This window comes from Alternaria conjuncta (genome assembly GCF_024043145.1).
Source record: "Alternaria conjuncta strain BMP 0040 chromosome Unknown scaffold_20, whole genome shotgun sequence".
NCBI classification, from domain to species: Eukaryota; Fungi; Ascomycota; class Dothideomycetes; order Pleosporales; family Pleosporaceae; genus Alternaria; species Alternaria conjuncta.
In genome coordinates this window covers 16440-39288 of record NW_026250109.1, presented here as the reverse complement: position 1 = coordinate 39288, position 22849 = coordinate 16440, and the positions used below count along the sequence as shown (strand labels likewise).

At 53.2% G+C, this 22849-nt stretch overlaps 7 protein-coding genes and 1 non-coding gene across 8 annotated transcripts; 6 read left to right on the top strand and 2 right to left on the bottom strand.

The window, feature by feature from the left end:
• Positions 1-639: 639 nt before the first annotated feature.
• J4E85_009933 (uncharacterized protein) lies at positions 640-2518 on the top strand (the record flags this gene model as incomplete). Its single annotated transcript, XM_051474150.1, has 2 exons — positions 640-1802; positions 1855-2518. The coding sequence occupies 2 exons, from the start codon at positions 640-642 to the stop codon at positions 2516-2518; spliced, it is 1827 nt and encodes a 608-aa protein (XP_051321937.1).
• Positions 2519-6770: 4252 nt separating this feature from the next.
• On the top strand, positions 6771-6858 carry J4E85_009932. The gene has a single exon. It is a non-coding gene; the product is annotated as a tRNA-Ile (tRNA).
• Positions 6859-8856: 1998 nt separating this feature from the next.
• KRR1 (ribosomal RNA assembly protein krr1) lies at positions 8857-9987 on the bottom strand (the record flags this gene model as incomplete). The annotated part of the gene is made up of 3 exons (XM_051474149.1): positions 8857-9249; positions 9302-9871; positions 9928-9987. 3 exons carry the CDS (start codon positions 9985-9987, stop codon positions 8857-8859), a joined length of 1023 nt encoding a protein of 340 aa, XP_051321936.1.
• Positions 9988-10526: 539 nt separating this feature from the next.
• Positions 10527-11855, bottom strand: J4E85_009930 (uncharacterized protein; the record flags this gene model as incomplete). The annotated part of the gene is made up of 4 exons (XM_051474148.1): positions 10527-10724; positions 10775-11359; positions 11408-11502; positions 11555-11855. The coding sequence occupies 4 exons, from the start codon at positions 11853-11855 to the stop codon at positions 10527-10529; spliced, it is 1179 nt and encodes a 392-aa protein (XP_051321935.1).
• A 206-nt stretch (positions 11856-12061) lies between these two features.
• On the top strand, positions 12062-13503 carry J4E85_009929 (uncharacterized protein; the record flags this gene model as incomplete). The annotated part of the gene is made up of 2 exons (XM_051474147.1): positions 12062-12417; positions 12486-13503. 2 exons carry the CDS (start codon positions 12062-12064, stop codon positions 13501-13503), a joined length of 1374 nt encoding a protein of 457 aa, XP_051321934.1.
• A 722-nt stretch (positions 13504-14225) lies between these two features.
• J4E85_009928 (uncharacterized protein) lies at positions 14226-15478 on the top strand (the record flags this gene model as incomplete). Its single annotated transcript, XM_051474146.1, has 4 exons — positions 14226-14255; positions 14309-14562; positions 14618-15179; positions 15233-15478. The coding sequence occupies 4 exons, from the start codon at positions 14226-14228 to the stop codon at positions 15476-15478; spliced, it is 1092 nt and encodes a 363-aa protein (XP_051321933.1).
• A 1334-nt stretch (positions 15479-16812) lies between these two features.
• J4E85_009927 (uncharacterized protein) lies at positions 16813-18133 on the top strand (the record flags this gene model as incomplete). The annotated part of the gene is made up of 2 exons (XM_051474145.1): positions 16813-16916; positions 16972-18133. The coding sequence occupies 2 exons, from the start codon at positions 16813-16815 to the stop codon at positions 18131-18133; spliced, it is 1266 nt and encodes a 421-aa protein (XP_051321932.1).
• A 2989-nt stretch (positions 18134-21122) lies between these two features.
• On the top strand, positions 21123-21640 carry J4E85_009926 (uncharacterized protein; the record flags this gene model as incomplete). The annotated part of the gene is made up of 3 exons (XM_051474144.1): positions 21123-21180; positions 21235-21501; positions 21552-21640. The coding sequence occupies 3 exons, from the start codon at positions 21123-21125 to the stop codon at positions 21638-21640; spliced, it is 414 nt and encodes a 137-aa protein (XP_051321931.1).
• Positions 21641-22849: the final 1209 nt, after the last annotated feature.

Here is a 22849-nt window from a genome sequence, read left to right as displayed (position 1 = left end):
ACAACCGCGACTGCGACGGCAGCGTTGCTCCTTCCTTACTATAATAGCATTGTAGTTGCCCGTGCTGTATCGCTAATAGGCATGCGCCACGCACCTCTAGCGAGATGTTATCGCATCGCACAATTGTTGTAAAGCACGAACAACATTTCACGAAGACGTATCCAACTAACGCTGCAAACGGCCCCTACAATCTGCAACCTGCAATCCCAACCGAGTCCAACGGTGATCGTTTACACAAGGATAATTCCCGTGGTTTTTCCCATTGGTCGCACCTCCCTCGGCATCTAAACGTCCCGCGCCCCAACTCACGTTCTCGGTTGCAGATGCCCATCTGACATCCCAATTACCGTACAGAATACGGTCGCACGGCTCGAAAGGGTTGCACCTTGATTGCGGCGCGTGATCATGGATTGTGTATGGAAACAAAAGGTTTGCGCTGATGCTTCTTTTCGAAGCCTCTGCTCTTTGCTGCATTCGCCTCACTTTGCAACGACGGCGCGGTATCCTGTGCGACTTACATGCCACTGCCGCGAAATTGTTTGATTCGATACACCAGATACCCGTTGACAGGTTCCACATATTTTACAGCGGCCCGCAGACGGCAAGTCCTCTCTGTGTTGAGCCGCGCCCGCTGCCGGTATGCAGGCGGCCGATACTACGAAGATGGCGGTTGGCGCAAGCACGCATGATGAAACTGCCCAAGTAAATGGAGATTCTGAACCGAAATTGGAAGATTCAAACGAGCATTTTGAGAATGCGTCCGCGAACAACAACACGACCGACCAAGCGCATACCCGCGACCCAGAAAAGACCCCGCCACCCCCAGTATCATCACCAAACACCGTCGACCCCGAACACTCAAATAAAGAAAAAAGCAACGCAGAAGCCATCGCAAAGGAAAAGACCGCCGATGACACAACCCCCGAAGACGACACCAGATACCTGCACGGCCCCAAATTAGCCATCCTCTCCATCGGCCTCTGCCTAACCACCTTCGTAATCGCCCTCGACAACACCATCATCGCGACCGCAATCCCACGCATCACCACCGTCTTCAACAGCCTCGAAGATGTAGGCTGGTACGGGTCTTCCTACCTACTCACCACTACATCCCTCCAACCCTCTTTCGGAAAAGTGTATACCTACTTCGACGTCAAGTATACGTATCTGTCTGCTTTGATCCTGTTTGAAGTGGGCAGTGTGATTTGCGCTGCGGCGACTAATTCAGCGATGTTTATTGTGGGGAGGGCGGTTGCAGGAGCGGGGGCGGCGGCGTTGTATTCAGGGGGTATGACGATTATCGGGTTCTCGGTGCCGTTGAGGAAGAGGGCTATTTACATTGCGGCGCTGTCGAGTATGTTTGGTATTGCGTCAGTTGTTGGACCTATCCTTGGTGGTGCGCTTACCGATCGGGCATCGTGGAGGTGGTGCTTTTGGATCAACCTTCCTTTCGGTGCTGTGTCGCTGGGTGTCGTGTTCTTCTTCTTTACGAATCCAAAGAGGATGTACTCGCATCTGCCGGTGAAGCAGCGGTTGAAGAACATTGATATCGTAGGAGCTGTTTTCCTGATCTGTGCGATTGTTTGTTTGCTGCTGTGTCTGCAGTGGGGTGGGTTCAGTTACGCATGGAGTAACTCGAAGGTTTGGGGGACGTTGCTGGGCTTCGGTCTGCTAATCTCTGTCTTCATCGGCTTACAGATGCGCAAGGGAGATCGCGCGACGATTCCTGTTCGTGTGTTTACGCAGCGAACAGTGTTGGTCAGTTGCTTATATTCGACACTGCTATCCATGGCTTTGTACACGTAAGTCCTACCCCCTATCCATAGCTACAAGCCTGACCCTAACACCCCCCAGCCACATATTCTACCTCCCCTTCTACTTCCAAGCCATCAAAGGCACCACCGCCGAAGAATCCGGCATCCGCACCATCGCCTACCTCGTCAGCATAACCCTCTCCTCCATCCTCATCGGCGGCCTCATCACCCTCGTCGGCTGGTACGCCCCCTTCATGTGGTTCGGCAGCGCCATCTTCGCCATCGGCGCAGGCATGCTCTATACCCTCACCGTCCACTCCCCACCGGCCCAATGGATCGGCTACCAGATCCTCGCTGGCATCGGCGCAGGAGCCGGTGTGCAAATCCCGTTTGTTGCAGTGCAGGTTGTTACGAACGAAAAGGATATGCCTACGGCGAATGCGTGCGTCATGTTTTTTAATTCGTTGGGCGGCGCGCTAAGCATTTCTATTGCGCAGAATATCTTTGTTAATACGTTGGCCAAGGAGGTGCCGAGGTATGCGGAGGGGTTTGATGCGAGGATTGTGGCGGAGGCTGGGGCGACGAATTTGAGGGGTGTTGTTCCTGGAGATGTGCTGCCGGGGGTGTTGCAGGGGTATAATAATGCGATTGTTACGGCTTTTGTATTGGCGATTGCGACGAGTAGTGTGGCGTTCTTTGTTAGTTTGGGCATGGAGCAGAAGAGTGTTAAGGGGAAGAAGATTATGGCTGGTGGTGCGGCGTAGGAGTGTAGGTCAAGTAACTATGGACAGTCTGATGTTGAGCTTAATTAATCTACGGACCTTTTGTCGACTGGAGTGCTCTCCAAACCCTTTTCATACCAAGTACATACATACTTCGGCGTGATACATCCGTCGTGAGAATCGGTCCCGGCGCTTCCAGCCCAAGCTCAACACATGTGCTCTGCTCTCCAGAATATCCCTGAAGCCCTTCAGTGGAAGTTAGCTGTTGCGATTCGGCGTCTGTGCTTCTTGTAGTAGCTAGATTGAGCGACATAGCGCCTGGTCTGTCATCCTCGGAACTTTCATGACCCTTCTCACCCGAATTGAGTCTTTGCAGCTCTACTTGCAAGCTACTTGTAATAGCCAGATCTGGCGACATTGATCTCATCTTCGGATTTTCGCGACCCTCCTCAGCCGAGTTAAGCCGTAACATCTCTACATCTGGGCAATTTGCTGTAGTGGTTTCGGACGATACAGTTCTGGTGAACGAGATTTTGCGATGCGGACCTTTCTCGACAATGCCAATCAAGCCTCCGACATTCTGCAGGGCTTTAAGGTCTCTCTTGTCCACTGGACCGATGGCTGGAAGTACGCCTTGTTGTTGCAAGCTTGCTCCGATCCGAGCCATCGCCATGGCATCTAGCTGGTCTGACCAGGCTGGGACGCGATACAAGTAGAAAGTCAAATAACTCAGGCCAAGTAGTTGAAGGCCTATTAGGGCTGAGAGTATTATAAGTGCTCTTTTCGAAAGGAGAGGCTTTTGAACGGCGGTGCCGGGAGCAGTATAGATCAAACGTCCCGCTGATCGAGTATATGTAGGGCCGAACTCGGGAGAGAACAAGGTAAGGAAGGCTTGATTGGCGACAAACATGGCCGTCGTTAACATATTCTCCGGGTTTCTCATTGCAGTGTCAGACTCAGCGGGAGCAAAGGCGGCGAGGAGACCTTGCGTAGCTGTCTCAAGTGATGTCATTACCTCCCGATCACCATGTAGAATGTTTTGGTCAACCGAGTCGCACTCAGACACAAAGTCAGTGGCGCCAATTGAACTAGGTTCTAGCCAGGGTTGACGTCTCGAAAAAGGCATTCCACGGCAAAAAAGCTGCCATGGAACAATTTTCTTCGCCGGGTCGTTGTCGTCATCGTAGATTGTGGGGATTGCTTTCGACACATAGCCGGCGGCCGTCTTAAACCATGAGCCTCTTCCAAAGAGCGCAAGCGCACTTGTCGTTAGAGGACCTGGTACTTTCCAGCTCATAGGATCAAGATCATCAGTGTATCGAGGAGGTGGATTATGGCCAATGAAAGAGGTGTCACTACATTACGTTAGTGCGACGCTATGTATTTCTTCGTATAACATACTTCTCCGAAGGGACATAGGGCTCTACTCTGTCCCAACTGTACTGCCCCCAGCCACCAGTATCTATCCAGTCGTTGAATCTTGCCGCCATGTCTACTGTATCTGGCCACTGATCGAGGAGTTGTCCATACGTGTTATTGTTCAAATTATTGCCGAGTTCGAAATAGCCTCTTGTAGTCGCGGCTGTGCAGTGAATGCTACAGCTTGTATCAATCGGTAGTGGGTAAGAATCTTCAACCTCATCCTCTTTGAACCATCTGTCTTTCATGTCAATGTATATCTCCTCAATGATATCTTGACGGTTGCGGCTAGTTTCCCATGGGAAGGCAGTGTAATTACCGGGGACGCATATACGCACGTTCATACTCCCAACGTGTTCCCAGGACCTAGCGAGGGGTCTATCACCAGGACACGGTGACGGAAACTCACTATATTCCACCTTTCTACATGATACAGAAGAGTTGAGTCTCATAAGATGCTGGCGTAGCACTCCAGTTGTGGTTCCCGCGGGGACGCCTGCCACAAAAAAGTCTGGAACAGGATCGGAGCCTGCAATGAAAGAACGCTGGAACACCCAGTGACTTAAAGATCTTGGTCCAGGGCCAGTCAATCGTTTAAAAGCGGTGACGTCCGGTTTGTATGTCGTATTCTCACTCCATAGGAATGACTGCGGCTCGTCAACTGAAAGAGACGCTAACTCCGATGTAACCCGAGATAACATGACAGAGTGTTCTGCAATAGCCATTTGTGCAGGCTCAAGATCTCTTCCAACCTCTTCATACAGCTGGCCACCGGTACAATTACCATATGTATACCAAGAAGGGATGTCCCTGCAGGTGATGACAGGGACTATGCTAACTCTTACTAGGATTTGGTACAGAGGCTGCTGTATGGCTCCGAGAAAGATAAGACAGGCTGCCGGGAGCAAGAATCTTGCGCTCGACTTTGCACCCGGCATCGTGCGCCAGGTCAGGATCGAATTCCAGATCAAAGATGGATTCGTCCACCCGCGATCTGCGATCGCAAACACGTCCCTGAGACTCAGGAACTCATCCGGCTTGCGCCTCTGGCAGAATAACACAGCTGCTTGAGCCAAGATTGCGGATATAACTGGGACTAGATAGCAGTCCTTGCAGTCAGTATGCGTAGCTAGTAAGGTGCCATTGGTTTATTGCTTACTAGTGATCAATCCAGCGACGGAATTCAGTACGTCAACTGCTATCTTCCATTTATGCATATTTGCAACCTCGTGATCAGAAAAGCCTTGTTGTCGTACGTAAGAGCTTGCGTTGATCGGTCGATGCGCAAGCACGCATGTTAACACCCATGGAACAACGATCAGTAGGATGTAGAAGCCGAGGAGCCAGAAGGCCCTGGTACGATAACGCAGCGGTTGCGTCACGCGTTTTGCGCTGCTTTTGGAGGAGTCGACTCGCTTTTCGCTGGTAATATCCATGTTGTAAGTATCTTGAGATGCCATGGTTAGATCAAGGAGCGCGCGCGACAAAGAAGTAGCGAACGATGGGAGTAAATAGCGACCGCAATTGCGCGGCAGGCTGAGCATGTAAGCCTTCCAATGTCGACAAGGCTGATCCATCGGGGAACAACACCTGGGCATATTTTGCTCATTGGTCGAATAGCTTATCTAGGCTTACTTTGTGTAACACAAGCACCATCCAACTTTGCGGCGCAGGGCGGGGCGCAGGAAGACAACAGAACCCAGTTTACTGGTTCCTCCATACAATTGCACCTCACCAGCGCTCCGCTTGAACCCGGGACATGTGAAGCGTTCTGTTCAATGCGACCAATAACGCCTCCACCGACTCATTGGTATTCCGAGAGCTAGACGAGGCGTTCCAGGTCGGGTGGCGCCCAGTGAACTTCGGGAACATACTTTACCATACTTTTTGCTGCAGCCTATAGGTCTTCGATAACTGCAAATTCAAGAACGAAATCCTTGAAGTAAAGCCAGGAGATACTCGTAGTACTCCTGCCGCCTCGTGTAAGCAACAGTAAGGTACTGATATCTCCTAGGTACGATGTAACAATTTGCCCGGCAGTTGCAACCACTGTGTCTGCTTCAACCAGCCTGTGCTAGATATGTACGGCAACTGTAATCACATACTTTCTCTGCAACGCCTGTAACCCGCCGTCGAAGCGCAACATAGCTTGAGTCTTCATAGCGGGGGCGGAGGCCAAGACCAAGGCGCTTTTACCGTGAGGAGAGCATCTGCTTAAAAAGTCTAACGAGAACGAACTAGAAGAAAGCGACGTAGAAGAGCTCAACGCGGGCGTTCTTGAGGCAAAGAACCTCGAGCCCAACCGCTGGAAGAATCACCCACCTAATCACCACACCTGCATCCTCCAAATTAGCGAGGATAAAGATACGATTAGAACATAAGAAGAGTAGCAGGGCTTCGTAAAGCGCTAGATCGAGATAACTAACTCGACAGTTAAGAAGGAGGATCTTATATACTCTTTATGTTCAGCTAACTGTACAAGCGATAAAGCTGCAAACTTAAAGATATAAGTGTTGCTTTCTAAGCTAAACGCACATGTTAGAGGAGCTACGCATACGCGTAAGAAGCAGTTCCGACAGGCGTTTAAGACTTAGAAAGAGAGTGCGAGCGATAGTAAGGTCGCTTATCTTTTGTGTCTAAGTTCGAGTAGTTATAGTTAGAAGAAAGTTTAACATTACTTCGGACACACGAGAAGTAATGCAAGAATGCGCAAGGCGATAGATGCTTCCCAAATCCTTCCGTCTGGAATACCCCACCTTCCTGCAGACTTCCCCTCGCCCTCGCACGAAGGCGACTGCTCGTAATGATTTTTCATTTCGCTTGGTTTATAGATTTTGTATTCTCAAACTTTTCCATCCAATTACAAAACAACATCGGTCGCTTAGCTCAGTTGGTTAGAGCGTGGTGCTAATAGCGATTTCGCCGTGACGCCAAGGTCGCGAGTTCGACCCTCGTAGTGACCACTAAAGTCCTTTCTTTTTTGCTCTTTTTGCTTCTTGTGAGTATTCTATGTCGAAAACTCTATCTAGAGAGTCTAGTAGGTTACGCGAAGTTAAGTTTCGACATTACTATCTGCGGGCCTGGCTGCAAACCCCCCCTTTTTACACCTTCGTTCAAGAAGGATACCTCGAAGATTAATCTAAAGCGAGACACGTTGTCCAGATTTGCTGTCTTCACCCTATCCAACGCTGTTCAAAGTCTCCGTCTCCAACTCCAATGCCCCTCCACATCTCGCATCAACTCCTCCCAAACCCTCCAATTCTCCGTCCAAACCCCATCCTTCATCTCAATCGCCTCCTTCGCCTTCCTTGCATACTCCACCGCCATCTCCTTCTCCCCAACAGCACTATACGCCAACGCCGCAAACCCATAGGCTGTGTCCAGAAACCCTTCTAGCCCTTCTCCGCGGTAGATCGTCAGCAGGCCTTCCGCCATGGCGGGTGAGGCGGAGGAAGTAGGCGACCAGTCGTTGAGTTGGGATTGGAGGTGCTGGATGTGGGAGAGGGTGGCGTCGGAGGAGGGGGAGAGGCAGCGCGGGCAGGTGCATGTGAAGTGGAAGCCGGATTGGAGGTGGGATTGGCGGGAGGGGGTTGGTTCCAGGGGTGAGGTGTCTGCGGGAGTTAGAGCGATATCATCGGAGAGGAGAGAGAAGAGGGGGCTTACATGATATCGTGATCTCCTCGCCCGTAGCAATCGGTCGTGTAACACGTACCGTGTGCGTCAAGAAGTTGGTGTCGATAACGTATTGCGCACTATTATTGTCACCTCGTCAGCATGCACTTCTCATCTCTCCTCTCCATCCCCTCTCCATCTCCTCTTGATGGATCTGCGTGAAAGGAACAACATACTTCGGATTACAAGCATGATTCAACCGACTCGTCTCCGGCCAAACCACCAGATGATTCACCCCCCCAACCACCACCTGAAACGTATTCGCCTTAACCACATCCTGCACTTTTACCCTCTCATCACTATACACCGTCGCCAAGCCCAGAAACTTCTCTTTCAATTCCCCGGGTAACTGCTCGATCGCAAGCCGCCAGAGTTGTTCGCGATCTAAAGTCGAGAGTTCAGATTCCAGATATGCGACAAAGGCCGGTGTGTGGCTTGTTACTACGTCGCCGAACTGCAGGTGCCGGGTGGCGAGCATGCCGATGCCTTTTCCGGGGAGGGGGGCTGTGGTGTAGACATCGCTTGGTGTATTGATGTCCTTCGATATGAGAGCTGAGGGATAAAGGAAAGCGGGTAAGGAGGCGAATTCCTGGGCTAGAGATGGTGTTGTGACGATTGAGATTCCGCGGCCTTGGCTGAAGGTTGAGTCTGTGTAGATGCAGAGCGTATCATTTATACCGGAGATGTGTGGTGTGCAGAGGGGTTGTTGGGACCATGGTGCGTAGGGTGAGTTTTGTTTATTAATATTTGTTGTGTCTGAGAGGAGGGATGATGGGGGGCAGGATGCGTAGTCTTGGGATCCGTCAAGTGAGGTCTGGAGAGAGAGAGTGTAGAGTGGACTTTGTTGCCAGCATTGTTGATGCCAAGGTATTGTCGAAGACGCAACGCGTGCAGCGTAGGCGAAGAAAATGAGACGGTTCCGCATTGTGGGTTGACTCCGGTAAGGGCATACGAGAACTGACCAGCCTGTTAATATGGGTTCGTGTTAACATGATGAACAGCGTGCGCAGTCGAGTTGCGTAACATGGCATGTTGGCGGATGAGACGCAAGACGTTTGGCCCCTGTCGCTAAGTATAGAGCGCCAAGCCATGAGCTTACTTGAGCGCGAGAAGCGTCAACTGAGCGAGACGTAATGGTAGTAATACAGAATTGGGTATTTGAACTTATCAAGCTAACCTAAACACCTGTCAATGCTTTTATGGTGTTATCCCAAGAAGAAGGAATGCGCCCAGACTCCACTTCCAGCAACGCGACACTGCCGCATCAAACTCGCATCGCATATTACAGATCAAGCAGCCTCGCCCTCGGAGCTGCGCTTCTTCTTCTTCTTCTCCTTGCCCTCGCCCTCTTCCCGTTTCCGCTTCTTCTTCTTCTTCTCCCCGCCATCTTCCTCCGGCGCAACGTATTCTGCCATTCTCTCTTTCCTCTTCGCGTCCATCTTATCCTTCATCTTGTCTTCCCGCTCTTCCTGCACCTTCCTCTCCTTTGCATGCTTGTCCAAGAAGTATTCTCCGCTCTCGATCTGCAGGTCGACCTTGCTCTTCTCCTGCGGCGGCGGGAACGGTGTGTATGTCTTCTTCGTCTTGTCGGTGACTTTGTGGGGTACGCGGCGTTTGCTGAGGGAGCGCTTCTTGAAGTTGGGGAGGAAACGGTCCCAGCTCTCGTTGACTAGCTCTGGGTCCTGGGTAAAGTCAGTCTGGGTATCTCATATAGCTTGTGCATGGAGAGCCTACCTTGGCGAGCTCCTTCTTAATCATGAGCTCCTTGATCGCGTAAATGGGATGGATGTTGTGCATCGTGTCCTCGACAATGCGCCGGACCTGCTTGAGGCCTTTGTACGGACCCATAGCCGCGACTGTGTTTCCTTGCACCAGCAGGTATGTCTCCGTAAGCAGCTCCAGCGCTTTCAGCGTTGATCCATTGGGCCCCAATATGCGCTGCCGCCTCTTGACGAAGCGATCTTTGTTTCCGACCAGATTCCGTATCTTGATGATGTCCATGGCCACCTCATCCTCCAGAATCTTGACTGCTTGCGGCGCCGGCACGCTTCGCGCAAGCAGCTTGATCAGGTCTCGCGCATTCAATATCGCCGCCGGGTCGTATGTCTTTTGCGTCGTCCATACCGTCATGGAGCCCTCGACCAAGTTGAGCTCACACCCCACACCCTGTTTCTGCAGCGCTTGCGTGATAAATTTCCAGGATCCCTTCAGATACTGTTCGCGATACTTGGGGAAAAGCGTGCTGAAGCGGGACTCGTCGGTGAAGGCGCCGGCCGTATTGTCTTCGGGCTTGAAGGGCTCGATCTGCGCGAGCGTTAGAGGCGAGTTTCCGCATGCGCGCAATTCTGGCGCGAACGTACCTTCCACTTGTCGATGTCATCGGTATCCCAGGGCTTCTCCGCATTGTGAGTGGACGGCATGGTGGGCGATTCGGTGTTGGTTGGATTGCGATTGGATGCGGGTAACTTTTTTCCAGAAGTTGCACTTTCAGGCCAGGCGCGCTAAAGTTCTGCCACCGCCCGGACCTGGCAGGGCTAACTCCGCAACACCTACTCCTTCACTCAATCTAGCATCACCTCATCGCATGCGCTCTTCTTTCATGCGTTCAAACTTGTGTTTCTACCGGTACCACAGCTGAGATATCAGCTGATCGAAAAGGATCTATGGAGTGGGCGTATGGCGCTGAAACTGAGGGGAGTATCCGGGCCGTGTCCAATGGATTGGTTGGTTGGAAGGGGATGTAGCGGTCCAGATTCTGGAGTAGCCATCAGGAACTGTGATTGATGTGGACAACTTCTAGACTGTGCCAAATTTGCGCTGCACGTTGATCAGCATGGACGGAAATGAAATATGCCATGTTTCTCATTTTGCTTTCGTGGAAAGCTATCTACAAAACTCCAACTATGAGTCTAAGCCGTGCTGTCCCCCATCAAACGGTCGTTGCCATTTCGACAACATTTCATAGCACCTCAAACTCGTAGTATACGTATGCCGTATACTCTTGCTCCATCTGCCCAGCTTGTGCCATGTCAGTCGAAAGAGCCTGATCGTCCTTCTGGATGCGACCTTTGCTGTCGCGACCGAACGCGTTACCGCCGAGGTATGCGTAAGCCGAATCGAGATTTGACTTTGCCTTCTTCGCTGACTTTGGGTCGGTCTGGGAAAATTAGCAGGTACGTGGCGGGATTCGTGGTAGGTTAAACTTGCCTGGACTATGCCGCATACGAAGTCGAGCGGCAGACCGTATCGCAGCACCGTCTCGACAAAGACCCTCAACGCCATGACGTGAATCCAGATCATGGCGCTCTCGCTGTATCCTGTGCGGCCCAGCCGTAACGCCTCGCCCCAGAGCTTTTTCTCGTCCTTGGCTAATTGTTCCGCCTCCTTGGCCTCCTCTTCCTTGTTCCCCTCCTTGTACTGGTACTCTCTCGGTGTCCACCGCTTCTCTCTGCACTTGTGCACAAACTCGTTGGAATGCTTCTTGAAGGTGGTGACAGCGAATAGAGTGAATTCTGAGTCTTTGGCCAGTTCGTTGGCGGAGCGGGGCACGACCATGGGACACAGCTCTTCGTAGTCTTTGTAGAAATCCTTTACGTTGTTGTTGGGGACGGCGATGAGATGCGTATCGAGATATTCCGAGTCGCGGACGATGGATTTGGGGTTTACGACATTGACGAGGGACTTGGTCGCGAGGTTTCCTGTGCGCTTCCGCTCGGCGGCTTGGAGGGCGCTCTTGGTCTGGTTGTACTGGCTGAACTTGGACTTGACGTCGTTGTCGATGCCTTGTATTTCCTGTCCTTGTCAGCTAAAAGTACAGCGTGATACGTGTGTAGTGTTCACCTTCTGCAGTGCGTCTATGAGTTCGGCAACGGACTTGTCGGCCCGGTACTTGACTTTGTTCCACTGGAAGTTGCGCAGATACTGGTCGACAGGCTCTACGTCATGTGAGCTGCTAGACAACAATCGCATACTGCGCAGTCCACCTACTGTCGTTGATCGTCTTCTGCTGTTGTATCTTGCCCTCATCGCCGTCGAGTATCTGCCTTAGGCTGTCGCCGACCTTGGCGACTACCGCCTCGCAGGCATTGTTGAGCTTGGAGAGATCATCCGCCTGCTGGACAAGCGCATCGAGGGTTCCGATCTTGAAGTTGGGAATCGCAAAGGGCGAGGTGGTGCCCACGTCATTGGTCACGGTGGAGCGCAGGGCAGTCAGGGCGTCGTCTTGGTGGTTCGAGGGCGAGATGGACGTCGGCAGCGACACCAGCAGGTACTTGCTCCCCTTGGACATGGTTGCTGCGGTTCGTCTGGGGCAGTCGCGGCGCGATATAGGCGGTTATGGGAACGATGGCCGTTTCGGTGGATGGAATCCAGTCGGGGGAGCTTGGGCCTCGTCGGGGCCTAGGGTGCTGGGAGCTGCCGTCATTGGTGATATATAGTCCGCCGTGTATACCCGTCGGGGAACGGGACACCAGAATTCCTCCTCACCCACGCAAGATGGCCTCGAAAAAAGCTGCTCTGGCGATGCGCCCGGCCGTCAATGGTCTTGCGCCGCGCATTTGGAGGGCAGAATACGCCCAGGTCGCGAGTTACTCCACAAGAACGCGCGCGACTCCAGCCCCACGTCCCCGCAACCTCACACGACTATCGCAGCAGCAGGTCCGGTATGCTTCCTCTGCAGGCGCAAACGAGCAACTGGGCAAGACGGGCCTATACGAACTTCACAGCAAGTATGGCGCCAAGTTTGTGCCCTTTGGCGGATATGCCATGCCGGTCCAGTACAGCGACATGAGCATCATCGACTCTCACAACTGGACGCGCGAGAAGGCCAGCTTGTTCGACGTTGGACATATGTAGGTTCAGTTACTCTTGAATTGGCCGATGGTCATACCCCAATCACGTTCAGCGCTAATTTGGTCAGGGTCCAGCACCACTTTTCTGGGCCTGGCGCCGAAGCCTTCCTCGAGAGCATCACCCCGTCATCGCTGTCATCACTCCCCGTGCGCCAGTCCACGCTGTCAACACTGCTGCACTCGACTGGCGGCATCGTCGACGACACCGTTGTCACGCGTCTCCCCGACCGCTTCTACGTCGTCACCAATGCCGGCTGCAGGGAAAAGGACACGGCCTACTTCAAGACGCAGCTAGAGGCCTGGAAGAATGCACACCCCGATCAGCCCGTAGAGTGGAACATACTCGATGGCCAAGGTCTGGTCGCCCTCCAGGGCCCGCTGTCCGCCGAGATCCTGTCGCGCGTACTAGACGACAAGTCCAAGAAGGACCTCGAATCGCTCTACTTCGGTCAATGCGCCAACGCCGTCATCAAGGGCACCGATGCCGAAGTGCTCGTCAGCAGGGGTGGATACACGGGTGAGGATGGCTTCGAGATTAGCATTCCTGCATACGCCACCGAAGCCGTGACCCAGTTCCTGCTCGATTCCGCCAAGGATGAGTTGCGTTTCGCAGGTCTAGGAGCGCGCGACACCCTCAGACTAGAGGCGGGCATGTGCTTGTACGGCCACGATCTTGATGACACGACCACACCAGTCGAGGCCGGATTATCTTGGATCATCGGCAAGGACCGCCGCGCAAAAGGCGGCTTCCACGGTGATTCCGTCATCTTGCAGCAACTGAAGAAGAAGTCCGAGGGCGGTGGTGTGTCACGGCGTCGTGTCGGGCTCATTATAGAAGGATCGCCTGCACGAGAAGGTGCTGAGATTGTTGACGGGGCCGGTGAGAAGATTGGCACCATCACTTCTGGCTGCCCATCACCCACAATGAAGAAGAACATCTCGATGGGTTACGTCAAGGACGGTATGCACAAGGCAGGAACTGAAGTTGAGGTCATTGTGCGTGGCAGGAAGAGGAAGGCTGTCGTGACCAAGATGCCCTTCATTCCCAGTAAATACTACAAGCAACCAGCGAACATCAAGGCATAGGCTCGAAGATGAAGCTGCAACGAAACTTGGATAACTTCATTTCATCATATTTCTAATTCGTCTCACTTACGATGTTCTTCATGACAGCTCCGAGCTTGCGGATATTTACCGGCATTGCGTGCTCGATCTCCGAGCAGCGTACGACCATACGCCCACAGACACAAGGACAATTGTCGCCTCTTTATCGGCCTTTCTATCAAAGTCAAACACGCGTTACGTCGACTACGGCGTCGTTCGGGTCGCACACGACGTGAGCCCGCCGAGATGCCGACCGGCACCGTCATGATGCCGCTAACACTGGGTCGCGGCATCTGCGGCATCAACGCTTGTAACGACGCATCGACGTCGATGTTGAACATCAGTCCACTATTCTGTTGTCTGGTGCAGTCGTTGCAGATACTGCTGTGCTCTCATTCGACTTCGTTATCGGCAGATCACACCATGTTCGCAGAAGCACGTCAATTAACCGGCTGCAGGCCCAGTACAGGGAAGATACAGGGAAGATGCTCCTGGCGCGAAACTGACAAACAGTGAGTCGTCTAGAATGGAGCGTGAGGGTGTATGGAGACTGTTGTGTAACCAGAGAGGAGGGGGTTGGAGATTGAGATTTGGGTATTTAAGAGTTGGCAATGACCGTCGATTTCAAGCATCATTCATCGACCATACTTTCAACTGCCACCTCCTATCCAAACATACCACTACCGAGTCTCCATCTCGCCGTCATGCCTCTCACCAAGTACAAAGCCGCCTGTGTAGGTTTCCACCCTTACTTTCCCCCTACGCCCTCCATCTGACCAAAGTACAGGTCACTTCCGAGCCCTGCTGGTTCGACCTCGAAGCCGGCGTCCAAAAGACCATCAACTTCATCAAAGAAGCCGGCGACGCAGGCTGCAAGCTCATCGCCTTCCCTGAAGTATGGATCCCCGGGTACCCCTACTGGATGTGGAAGGTCAACTACCAGCAATCGCTTCCCATGCTCAAGGGGTACCGTGAGAACTCGCTTCCTATGGACTCGGAAGAGTTCCGTCGGATTCGCCGTGCGGCGAGGGATAACCAGATGTGAGTTGTAGTCGTCTTAGATGGGTGTGGCGACTCTGATTGACAACGCACGCAGCTATGTCTCCCTCGGCTTCTCCGAAATCGATCACGCAACGCTGTATCTCGCGCAGGCCCTAATCGACCCCACAGGCGAAGTCATCAACCACCGCCGCAAAATCAAGCCCACACACGTCGAGAAGCTCGTCTACGGCGACGGCGCAGGCGACACTTTCAAATCCGTCACCAGCACCGAACTCGGCCGCCTCGGCCAGCTCAACTGCTGGGAAAACATGAACCCCTTCCTCAAAGCGCTCAACGTGTCCGAAGGCGAGCAAATCCACATTGCCGCCTGGCCCGTCTACCCGGGTAAAGAGACGCTCAAGTATCCTGATCCGGCGACAAATGTCGCGGATCCGGCGAGTGATCTTGTTACGCCGGCGTATGCTATTGAGACGGGGACGTGGACGTTGGCGCCGTTTCAGAGGTTGAGTGTGGAGGGGCTGAAGAAGACGACGCCGGAGGGAGTGGAACCGGAGACTGATCCGAGTACTTATAATGGGCATGCAAGGATTTACAGGCCTGATGGCAGTCTTTACTGCAAGCCTGATAAGGACTTTGATGGTCTTCTCTTCGTTGATGTAAGCTCTCCTCGCCACCAATCCAGCCTGATCGGTCCACTAACATATCCCAGATCGATCTCAACGAGTGCCACCTGACCAAGGCGTTGGCTGACTTCTCGGGCCACTACATGCGTCCTGATCTCATCCGTTTGTTGGTTGATACTCGTCGCAAGGAGCTTGTTACGGAAGCCGATACGAACGGTGGGATTGCGACGTACACTACGAGGGAGCGCTTGGGGCTGAATGTCCCGCTTGATGCGCAGGCGCCTAAGGGGAAGGCGAGTGCGGCGGACGCGGCTGTGAGCTCTACTCTCTAGGATTGGGAAACTGCAGCTAAGGTTCTGGTGTCGTTTGATCGAAAGATTTGATTAGCTATAGCGGCAGTTCAGGCATTACATACAAATTGAACATCTCCACTCCTTACAACTACCTCATCTCTCAGACTCCCGACATACACCCCGCCTACACCCTTCGCAGTTAGCTTGATCGTGTGGTGGAGTCTGCCTCGGCGCATGCTCAGATTGCACCTCCTGCTGCACCCCGCTCCATTTCAGGAGCCTGTACGAGACCCGATCAACATAAGAAGCCTCATCCATGATCAGTCTTCCGCGCCAGCCGCACTCACTACAGAGCTGTTTGAACACCTCGGCGTTGTAGCTGCCGTTCGGATACTGCCGTATGAGTATCGTGATCTTCCCGCTTCTCCATGAATCCTTTTCGCACGTGTTGTTGTCACAGCGGAACTGACCCATTACAAAGGTAGAATACTCTTTGCTTGTTCCTACGCTGGTGTTTGTGTTGTTGAACGTGAGCCAAGTGATGTGTGGTGATACTGCGTTTGAGACGTCTGGGTGCAGAGACGGAAACATCAGAGTGGGAGGTGGTACCATCTTCGAATTCTGATTTGACTGAACGTAGACTGTGTGTGAGACCAGAAATGAGACGAAGGGGATGGGATTATAACTTCCACTGAGTTTGCTCGACGAACCATGCGCCCGTGACGCGGGGCTTCCAGTGAGTGCCATTATTTTCCGATGTGATAGTTACGGCTGCCACTTCGCGCCCTTCTGACCCGGAAAGTAGCGTATGTCACACAGGTATAGGTACCTGTTAACCGTGGCATGTCCCGTAGGGGCGTGGTTGTTTGTTTCCCAAATTGCGGGGTGGAGTGGCGCAAGGCTGGCAAGGCGGGTTTACGCGACATGCAACCTTTGGCAACCCCATGTTGAGCCTACCTGCCGCGATGAACGGATGCAGATAAGTCATGGGCGAGATTCTGCATGTGGTAACTGCACGATGCCGCTCTTCCAACTGTTTCTGGCGTTCCGCATTATTGGCATGCCTAGAGCGCTCTGATCGTCGGCAAGTCGTGGACTCATTGGTCTGATACAAATTATTGTTGTTGGTGTTGTCTCCCGGGCTTGATGAGGACGACAGCTCGACGTGCAACGATGAGTCCTCCTAGGCTCGAATGTTGTGAAGGAGGTGTGGTAGTGATAGGGGAAGTATAGGCGAGACGTCAGCCGGCACTAGCGCAAAGGGCCGCCGCGGGAGTCATGGATCCTTGTCGCAACTTTACTTTCTCCAAATCTTCCCCACCACCACCAAACTCCCGACTTATGACACTCGCTACGACTTCAAATCCATAACCATGGCCGACGCAGACGAAGATGCGTCGCACTTACGCGTACCTGACGCTGCTGATTACGACCCCACAGAGGAAGCGCAAGATTTCCTGAAGCTCGACAAGCTCACGTAGGCCTTCACATGCCCACCCACTTCTGGTCGCATGGCTGACATAATTACCCAGAGCACAAGACAGCGCACATCCCACATTACCTAAGCGCGGCGAAAAAGACTTCGAAAGCCATGAGACGAATCTCCAGCTCGACACCCTCGAGGCGTCGCGCCGGGCCATGCACGGCGTCCTCTCGTGGCAGCGCACGCACACGCAAAAGGGCCACATCCTGGCCATGTACGACCCGGAGCGCAACATGGCATGCGTCGACAAGGTCCGTTCACAGCACTTCCAGACGATAGGAACGAACAAAGGCGGAAGGGAATGGCTGTTGCCAGAAGAAGCCTTGTTCTTGCTCGAGCGAGGGACATTGGATGTTCGGTGGCCGGTAAAGCGAGAGGTGGGCGACAAGACAGTATACAGGACCGAAGACGGCGCGCCAATGAGCTTGCAGTCGGCATATGCCGCCTTCATCGGATTCGAGAGTGGCGTTGGTGGAAAGCTGACACTGGAGATGTACAACGTCTACGCAGGACTAAAGAGATCGGGCTACGTCATCTTCAGAACAGGAACCTGGGACCATGATAGAGGAGACGTCGTCTTAGCACCACCCAAGACAAAAGAGAAGACCGCCACAGGGCCAGGAATAGTCACCCGCTTCTTCTCCGATTTATGGCGGCGACTGAGTGAGCCCACATACCACATCTCATCCGAGCAGCTTGCTTTTGGCCCGCTCATCAAGCCCGGCTTGTACCGAAGCTACAACGACGTCTACCGCCTCCTCAAGCTGATACCCACCTACGACCGCTCCGTTCCACCCACCTTCATGCTCCCACCCTCGTCAGACAACCCATACCGCGTCCACTTCGACGTCTACCGCACCACGGCCCGATTCAAGAAATCCGCCCGCGGACCCCCAGACTTCCGCATATGCGTTGTCGACGCGCGCTCGACGCCTATACCCACGGGCGCGCAACTGAATGATCTCATGGCGCAGGTGCCTGAGGATAGGCCAAAGGGCGATGGGGGCCACCCGAATCAGAGGCTGAAACATGGTTGCAGAAATGTGGTAGTGGCGGTTGTAGATAATGGTATACCGAGTTATCTGAGGATTGCCGATGCCCCGTTCGACGAGGTCAAGATTTATGAGAGGTCGGCGCCGAGAGGGAAGGGTGGGGGTAGAGGAAGAGGAGGTGGTAGAGGTAGAGGGAGGGGGAGGGGACGCGGTCGTTGAGCATGGGCGTTCTGCTTACTGATATTACGATCACCAACGACAGGCTGTCGTCGAGAAGACTCAACGGAGGACTTCGCCTTGACCGCAGAGGTCTTTCACCTACGAATCGTCCACCACGCCCACAGCGGAGCAACGCCGTGACCTCCACTAGGAAATACCCGCGTTACCAGCAGAGACCCATATCGTAGGATTGAAGTGTCTGGAACTCGTACGCGGCAGTTAGCTACTATGACGCGAACCCGAACGATGTTAAGAGCATATCCAACTGTGTCATCAACGCTTTACAGTCAGATGAGGCCGCGTTCATCCTCTCCAGTCCCTAGAGGCGCATCGGAATAGAGTCCTTGGAGCATACCCGTCTTTTTTCCACGCAATCAACTTTCCACTGGTTTCAGCCTTTCTTTGGTGTGCATGCACTATGACCCTCTCCACCCAGCTACCGAACAACGCGCTGCTCGGTGTGTCGTCCCTTGGGTTCAGATTGAGGACATCCGCGATCAAGTAGCGCCGCGACGGGAAGAGTTCCGGAAGATGAAGTTGGGCCAGGCCATAGGATGGTTGCTCAGGCTTTCAGGCACACCCACTCGTCGTGCATACCCTACTAGTCAACCTGCATACGCCACGCGCTCATATCATATCCAAGTACCTGGTCTTTTCAAATAACGTTGTGCTGAGCTTGGACGCAACATCGATCCGAGGTCTTTCGGGTGTTCCCGACTGTATGTGGAAATTGAAGTAGCTCACACCTGGATGTGTGCAGGTGTGTGAAGCTTTGGCCAATATGCACTGACCTCGGAACGCAAAGCCGACAGCAGGATCTGGACTGCTGAAGAACAGTACCAATCTGTGTGAAGCAACACGATGCACACCCTGGGCAGAATCCTCGCCATCTCTTGTACTCGATAGCGGCGATCGAACAGGCTCTTACCAACGTTCTCTGAGATGTCCCCAACACCATTTTCAACGCAGCACAACGCAAGGCGGGACCTGCCTCGGCAAGACTGATCCATATTGCAGATATTGCGCTACTCACGCGCACCATCCCAATCGTCCGCACGGCAGTCATCCCGCTCCTCTCCATACTAATCCCACGATCGCTACCAAAATGTCACCCCTGCGCCGATCCAAACGTGGGAAGTCGATCAAACGGTTCGCTACGCTAGCGGTGACGATCTAGGATACCGTCATGCCGGCGAGAACGAGGCTTCAATCCAACACTATTTGCGCTATCGTCGCACACTCCTGGTCACAACTTCGATGGTCGGCGCGAAACAAGCCCAAACTCCAATCTGATCCAGAAGCGCACTCAGGTCTTCGGCGCTATCGTTGCGCGGAGCAGGAACATGATATCGGCGGCGTAGTTTGTCTACTCTAGGCCTGCAGCGAGATTCTTGATGGCTTTGTGATAGAGGCTGCATGTCAACAGACAGCTTCGACTTCGATATGTATTTGTCAGTCAACCAATCGTTGAGAGACTATGATTGTCGAGCAGTTCAAGTATCAAGCAAGACAAGAAGAGCGCTGACAAGGTGTCGATCAAGGACCCACTCCATCTATGAAGACGTTCCGTCGTATCCAACGGCTGCATCGTGGGGAAGGGGACTTTACCCTGTTTGCACATCGGTATCATCAGCAATGGAGATGGTGTTGCACCCTGAAAGCGAACCCCGCGTTGGGCACCATCCCTGGCGAGCACTTATGGTTGCGGGAACTAGTGCTAGCCTGCCTAGTGTCAAACCTTAGATGGCATTCGAGCAAAATGACCGTGTCCGATGGAATGCAAATCGACTGCTTGGCGCCTTATCGCATCATCAAGCAACCAGGTCGACGGGCCCGCCCTTTGCGCAACGCGCTAGTGCCCGCCTCGAGATCGTGGCACTCCACTCAAGCCTATAGCGGAACGGCACCCGTAACTTGGAATTGCTTAGACCTTGCGACTCAGGAGAATTGCGCGAAGCGGATCGGGTCCGCACCAATCAAAGTTGACACAAAGCAGGTACCCAGCTCCGGCAGCCTCGCGCACTCCCGATAGCATACACCAAGCGTTCTTCGAGGCCGTTTCCAATACCAAAGTCTAGATTCAGGGCACGTTCACGATGGTGAAGGCCAGACCAGAGGAGTAGACGGCAATTTGCATTGCTCGTCGACATCGATCGAGCTTCTGCCATGCAACAAATCCAAATGACGCCGGTCAAGGGGATGCTCCAAGACAACGGGCTTCGTCTTGGAAAGACATAAAGACCAGCCGGTTCTGCTGCATGAAGAAGGCATCCTCATCATCACCAGCTCTCGCTTTCCAAGCTTCACAGCTTTACCTTCGCTCTTGATCTCTTGTCCTCCTCGGCATCTATCGCTTCCTCCATCACTACCCCTACTTCGGTCCCTCGTATCAATCATCATGAAGCTTCTCGCTACCATCACCTTCTTCAGCGCCTTGGCCGCAGCTGCGCCAATTCTTGAAGACCGCGCTGCGACTACCACTGCGAAGACCTCCAGTACTCTCAAGACCAGCAGCGCAGCAGCCGTCAAGTCCAGCAGTGCGGTTGCAGTCGTTACTTCAAAGACCAGCAGCGCAGCTGCAGTCGTCACTGCCAAGTCTAGCAGTGCAGCAGTCGTTTCGAAGGCTAGCAGCTCCGCGGTAGTTTCCAAGGCCAGCAGCTCTGCCATCGTCTCGAAGGTCAGCAGCGCCGCCAGCTCAGTCATCACTTCGAAGGCCAGCAGCGCAGCCGCCACCACTACGGGTACCGCACCTTTGCTCGGTGTCAATGTTGGTGGATCTTCCTCACCTCTTTTGGGAGTCAAGGTCTCGTCTTCGACCTTGTTGGCCGTCGACGTTAGCCTGGGAGCCTCATCCGTCAAGACCTCATCGGTAGCCACCATCACTGCGGCGCCCACTTCCGCTCCAGCTACAGCTTCCACCGCTCTGCCGTCTACCTTCTCCGCTCCAGTCCAGGGACAAGGCAAGCTCACGCTCGACAACCTCCCCGCGATGCCTGGTGTGATCGACAAAGCCTTCTCTGGCGTTCTTGGTGCTGCCTATGGCCTCAGTAAGTGCTCCATTCTACCCACAAGCCATTCAATCGATTAACAAAGTGTCACAGTGTCTGGTGCATGTGACTCTTCATACAAGTGCAACATCACCGTAGCTGGTACAATCAGCAACCTCCTTGTTGATGGCAACAACTACGGCACGAACACTAGCGTTGCTGCATGGTGCGACGGAGGCCGCTGCTATGGTGCTGCCAGTGCTCCGTTGAGCGCGACGGCTCCTTTCATCATCACCTGCGATCAGCTCAGCGGTACACAAGTCTGCTCTGCGACCATCTCGGGTGCGGCCAATGCCATCTTCCAGAATGGACAGTCAGTTGGTAGGTCTTCATCCATCCTCACATCACAGCTCGACGCTAACTTTGACTAGAACTGTGGGGCTGGCTTACGCCCGCCGGATACTGCCAGAATGGTGTATGCACCGCATCTATCACAGCCGTTGGCGACCCAATGTACTAAGCGGAATGAATGAGATGAGCTCATGGGCCAGTTCGATATGATCGAGGAATGCAATGCCGAGGAGGACAAGAGATCATGTATCGTGTTGAGTATTTGTTCGTCAGGGTGTATGGGCCCGTCTAATATGGTGCGTGCTTTGGGGGTCATTTTCATAGCTGTTGAGATAGGCTTAATGCGATATGATGTTTTTCTACTCGTGCTTTTGACAGGATTGGTTTCTTATACCTGAACCTGGAGTCTATACCACAGTGGGACGTGTGTGGATCGTTGTGCAGGATTCTTCCTCCGCTTGACGCGGTACTGGGAACTCCAGGGGGAAGCGCAGTGTAATCAAGACGCGCAAACGACACCATAATTGTTATCCGAGACGTTCTGTGTCATAAGAAGGAGGTATAGCGAAGGCGTGCTGTTTAGCATCACAGAACGGGAATAACGCAGGTAGGTATTCCATGTCAAGGACTATAGTGAAGGGTAGATGTTGAACGCCTGATGTATACCTCCAATATCTGGTCCGCGCGTGATCAGAGATAGAAGATACCTGCTGTGAATGCGTGTCTGTGTTTGGGTTGGGAGGTCATGAGAAAAGTGGCACTCGCGTGCTGTCGCCGCGCTACGCGCCTTCTCCAGCACGTTTCTAGCCAACGGTAGTGCTGAAAAGTTCACAAAATGGCGACCGCATGAAAGCGCGAGCCCAGTTGTATATGATTCGTGCGCATTTCAAATTTGCTACGCCCTTATTGGAACAAGTCAGTCAGCAGGTTTCGCACACGCTGTTATGGGTTCCTGGTCCCCACTATGGCTCCGCCTTTATCGCAACGGGGAATTCTTCTCGGGGCATTTCGCAACCACGACAAAAAACCAAAGGATTCACTAGCCGGCTTCATGACGTAGGATTTGAAATGATGGGGCATCGTTTTACTTTCCATCTTGGCGATTCAAGAACATGTTCACGGCTGCATCGTGAGGCATTGTGGCCTAAGAGGAGTTGCAGCTTGCGAAGCTGGCCTGCATGATCGTAGACGAACGGGAGAGGACATCGCACACGACCTATACAGTGCAAACAATGTACTTTTCATCGACAGCCTTGCGATCAATGAGTTTCGTTGGATTCCAGAGGCTATCGCTCTCGTGAACCACGACTCATGAGTGGATTCACACAGCGTCCAAAGTGGGTTGATACAACCTCCAAACTGATTCGATACAGCATCC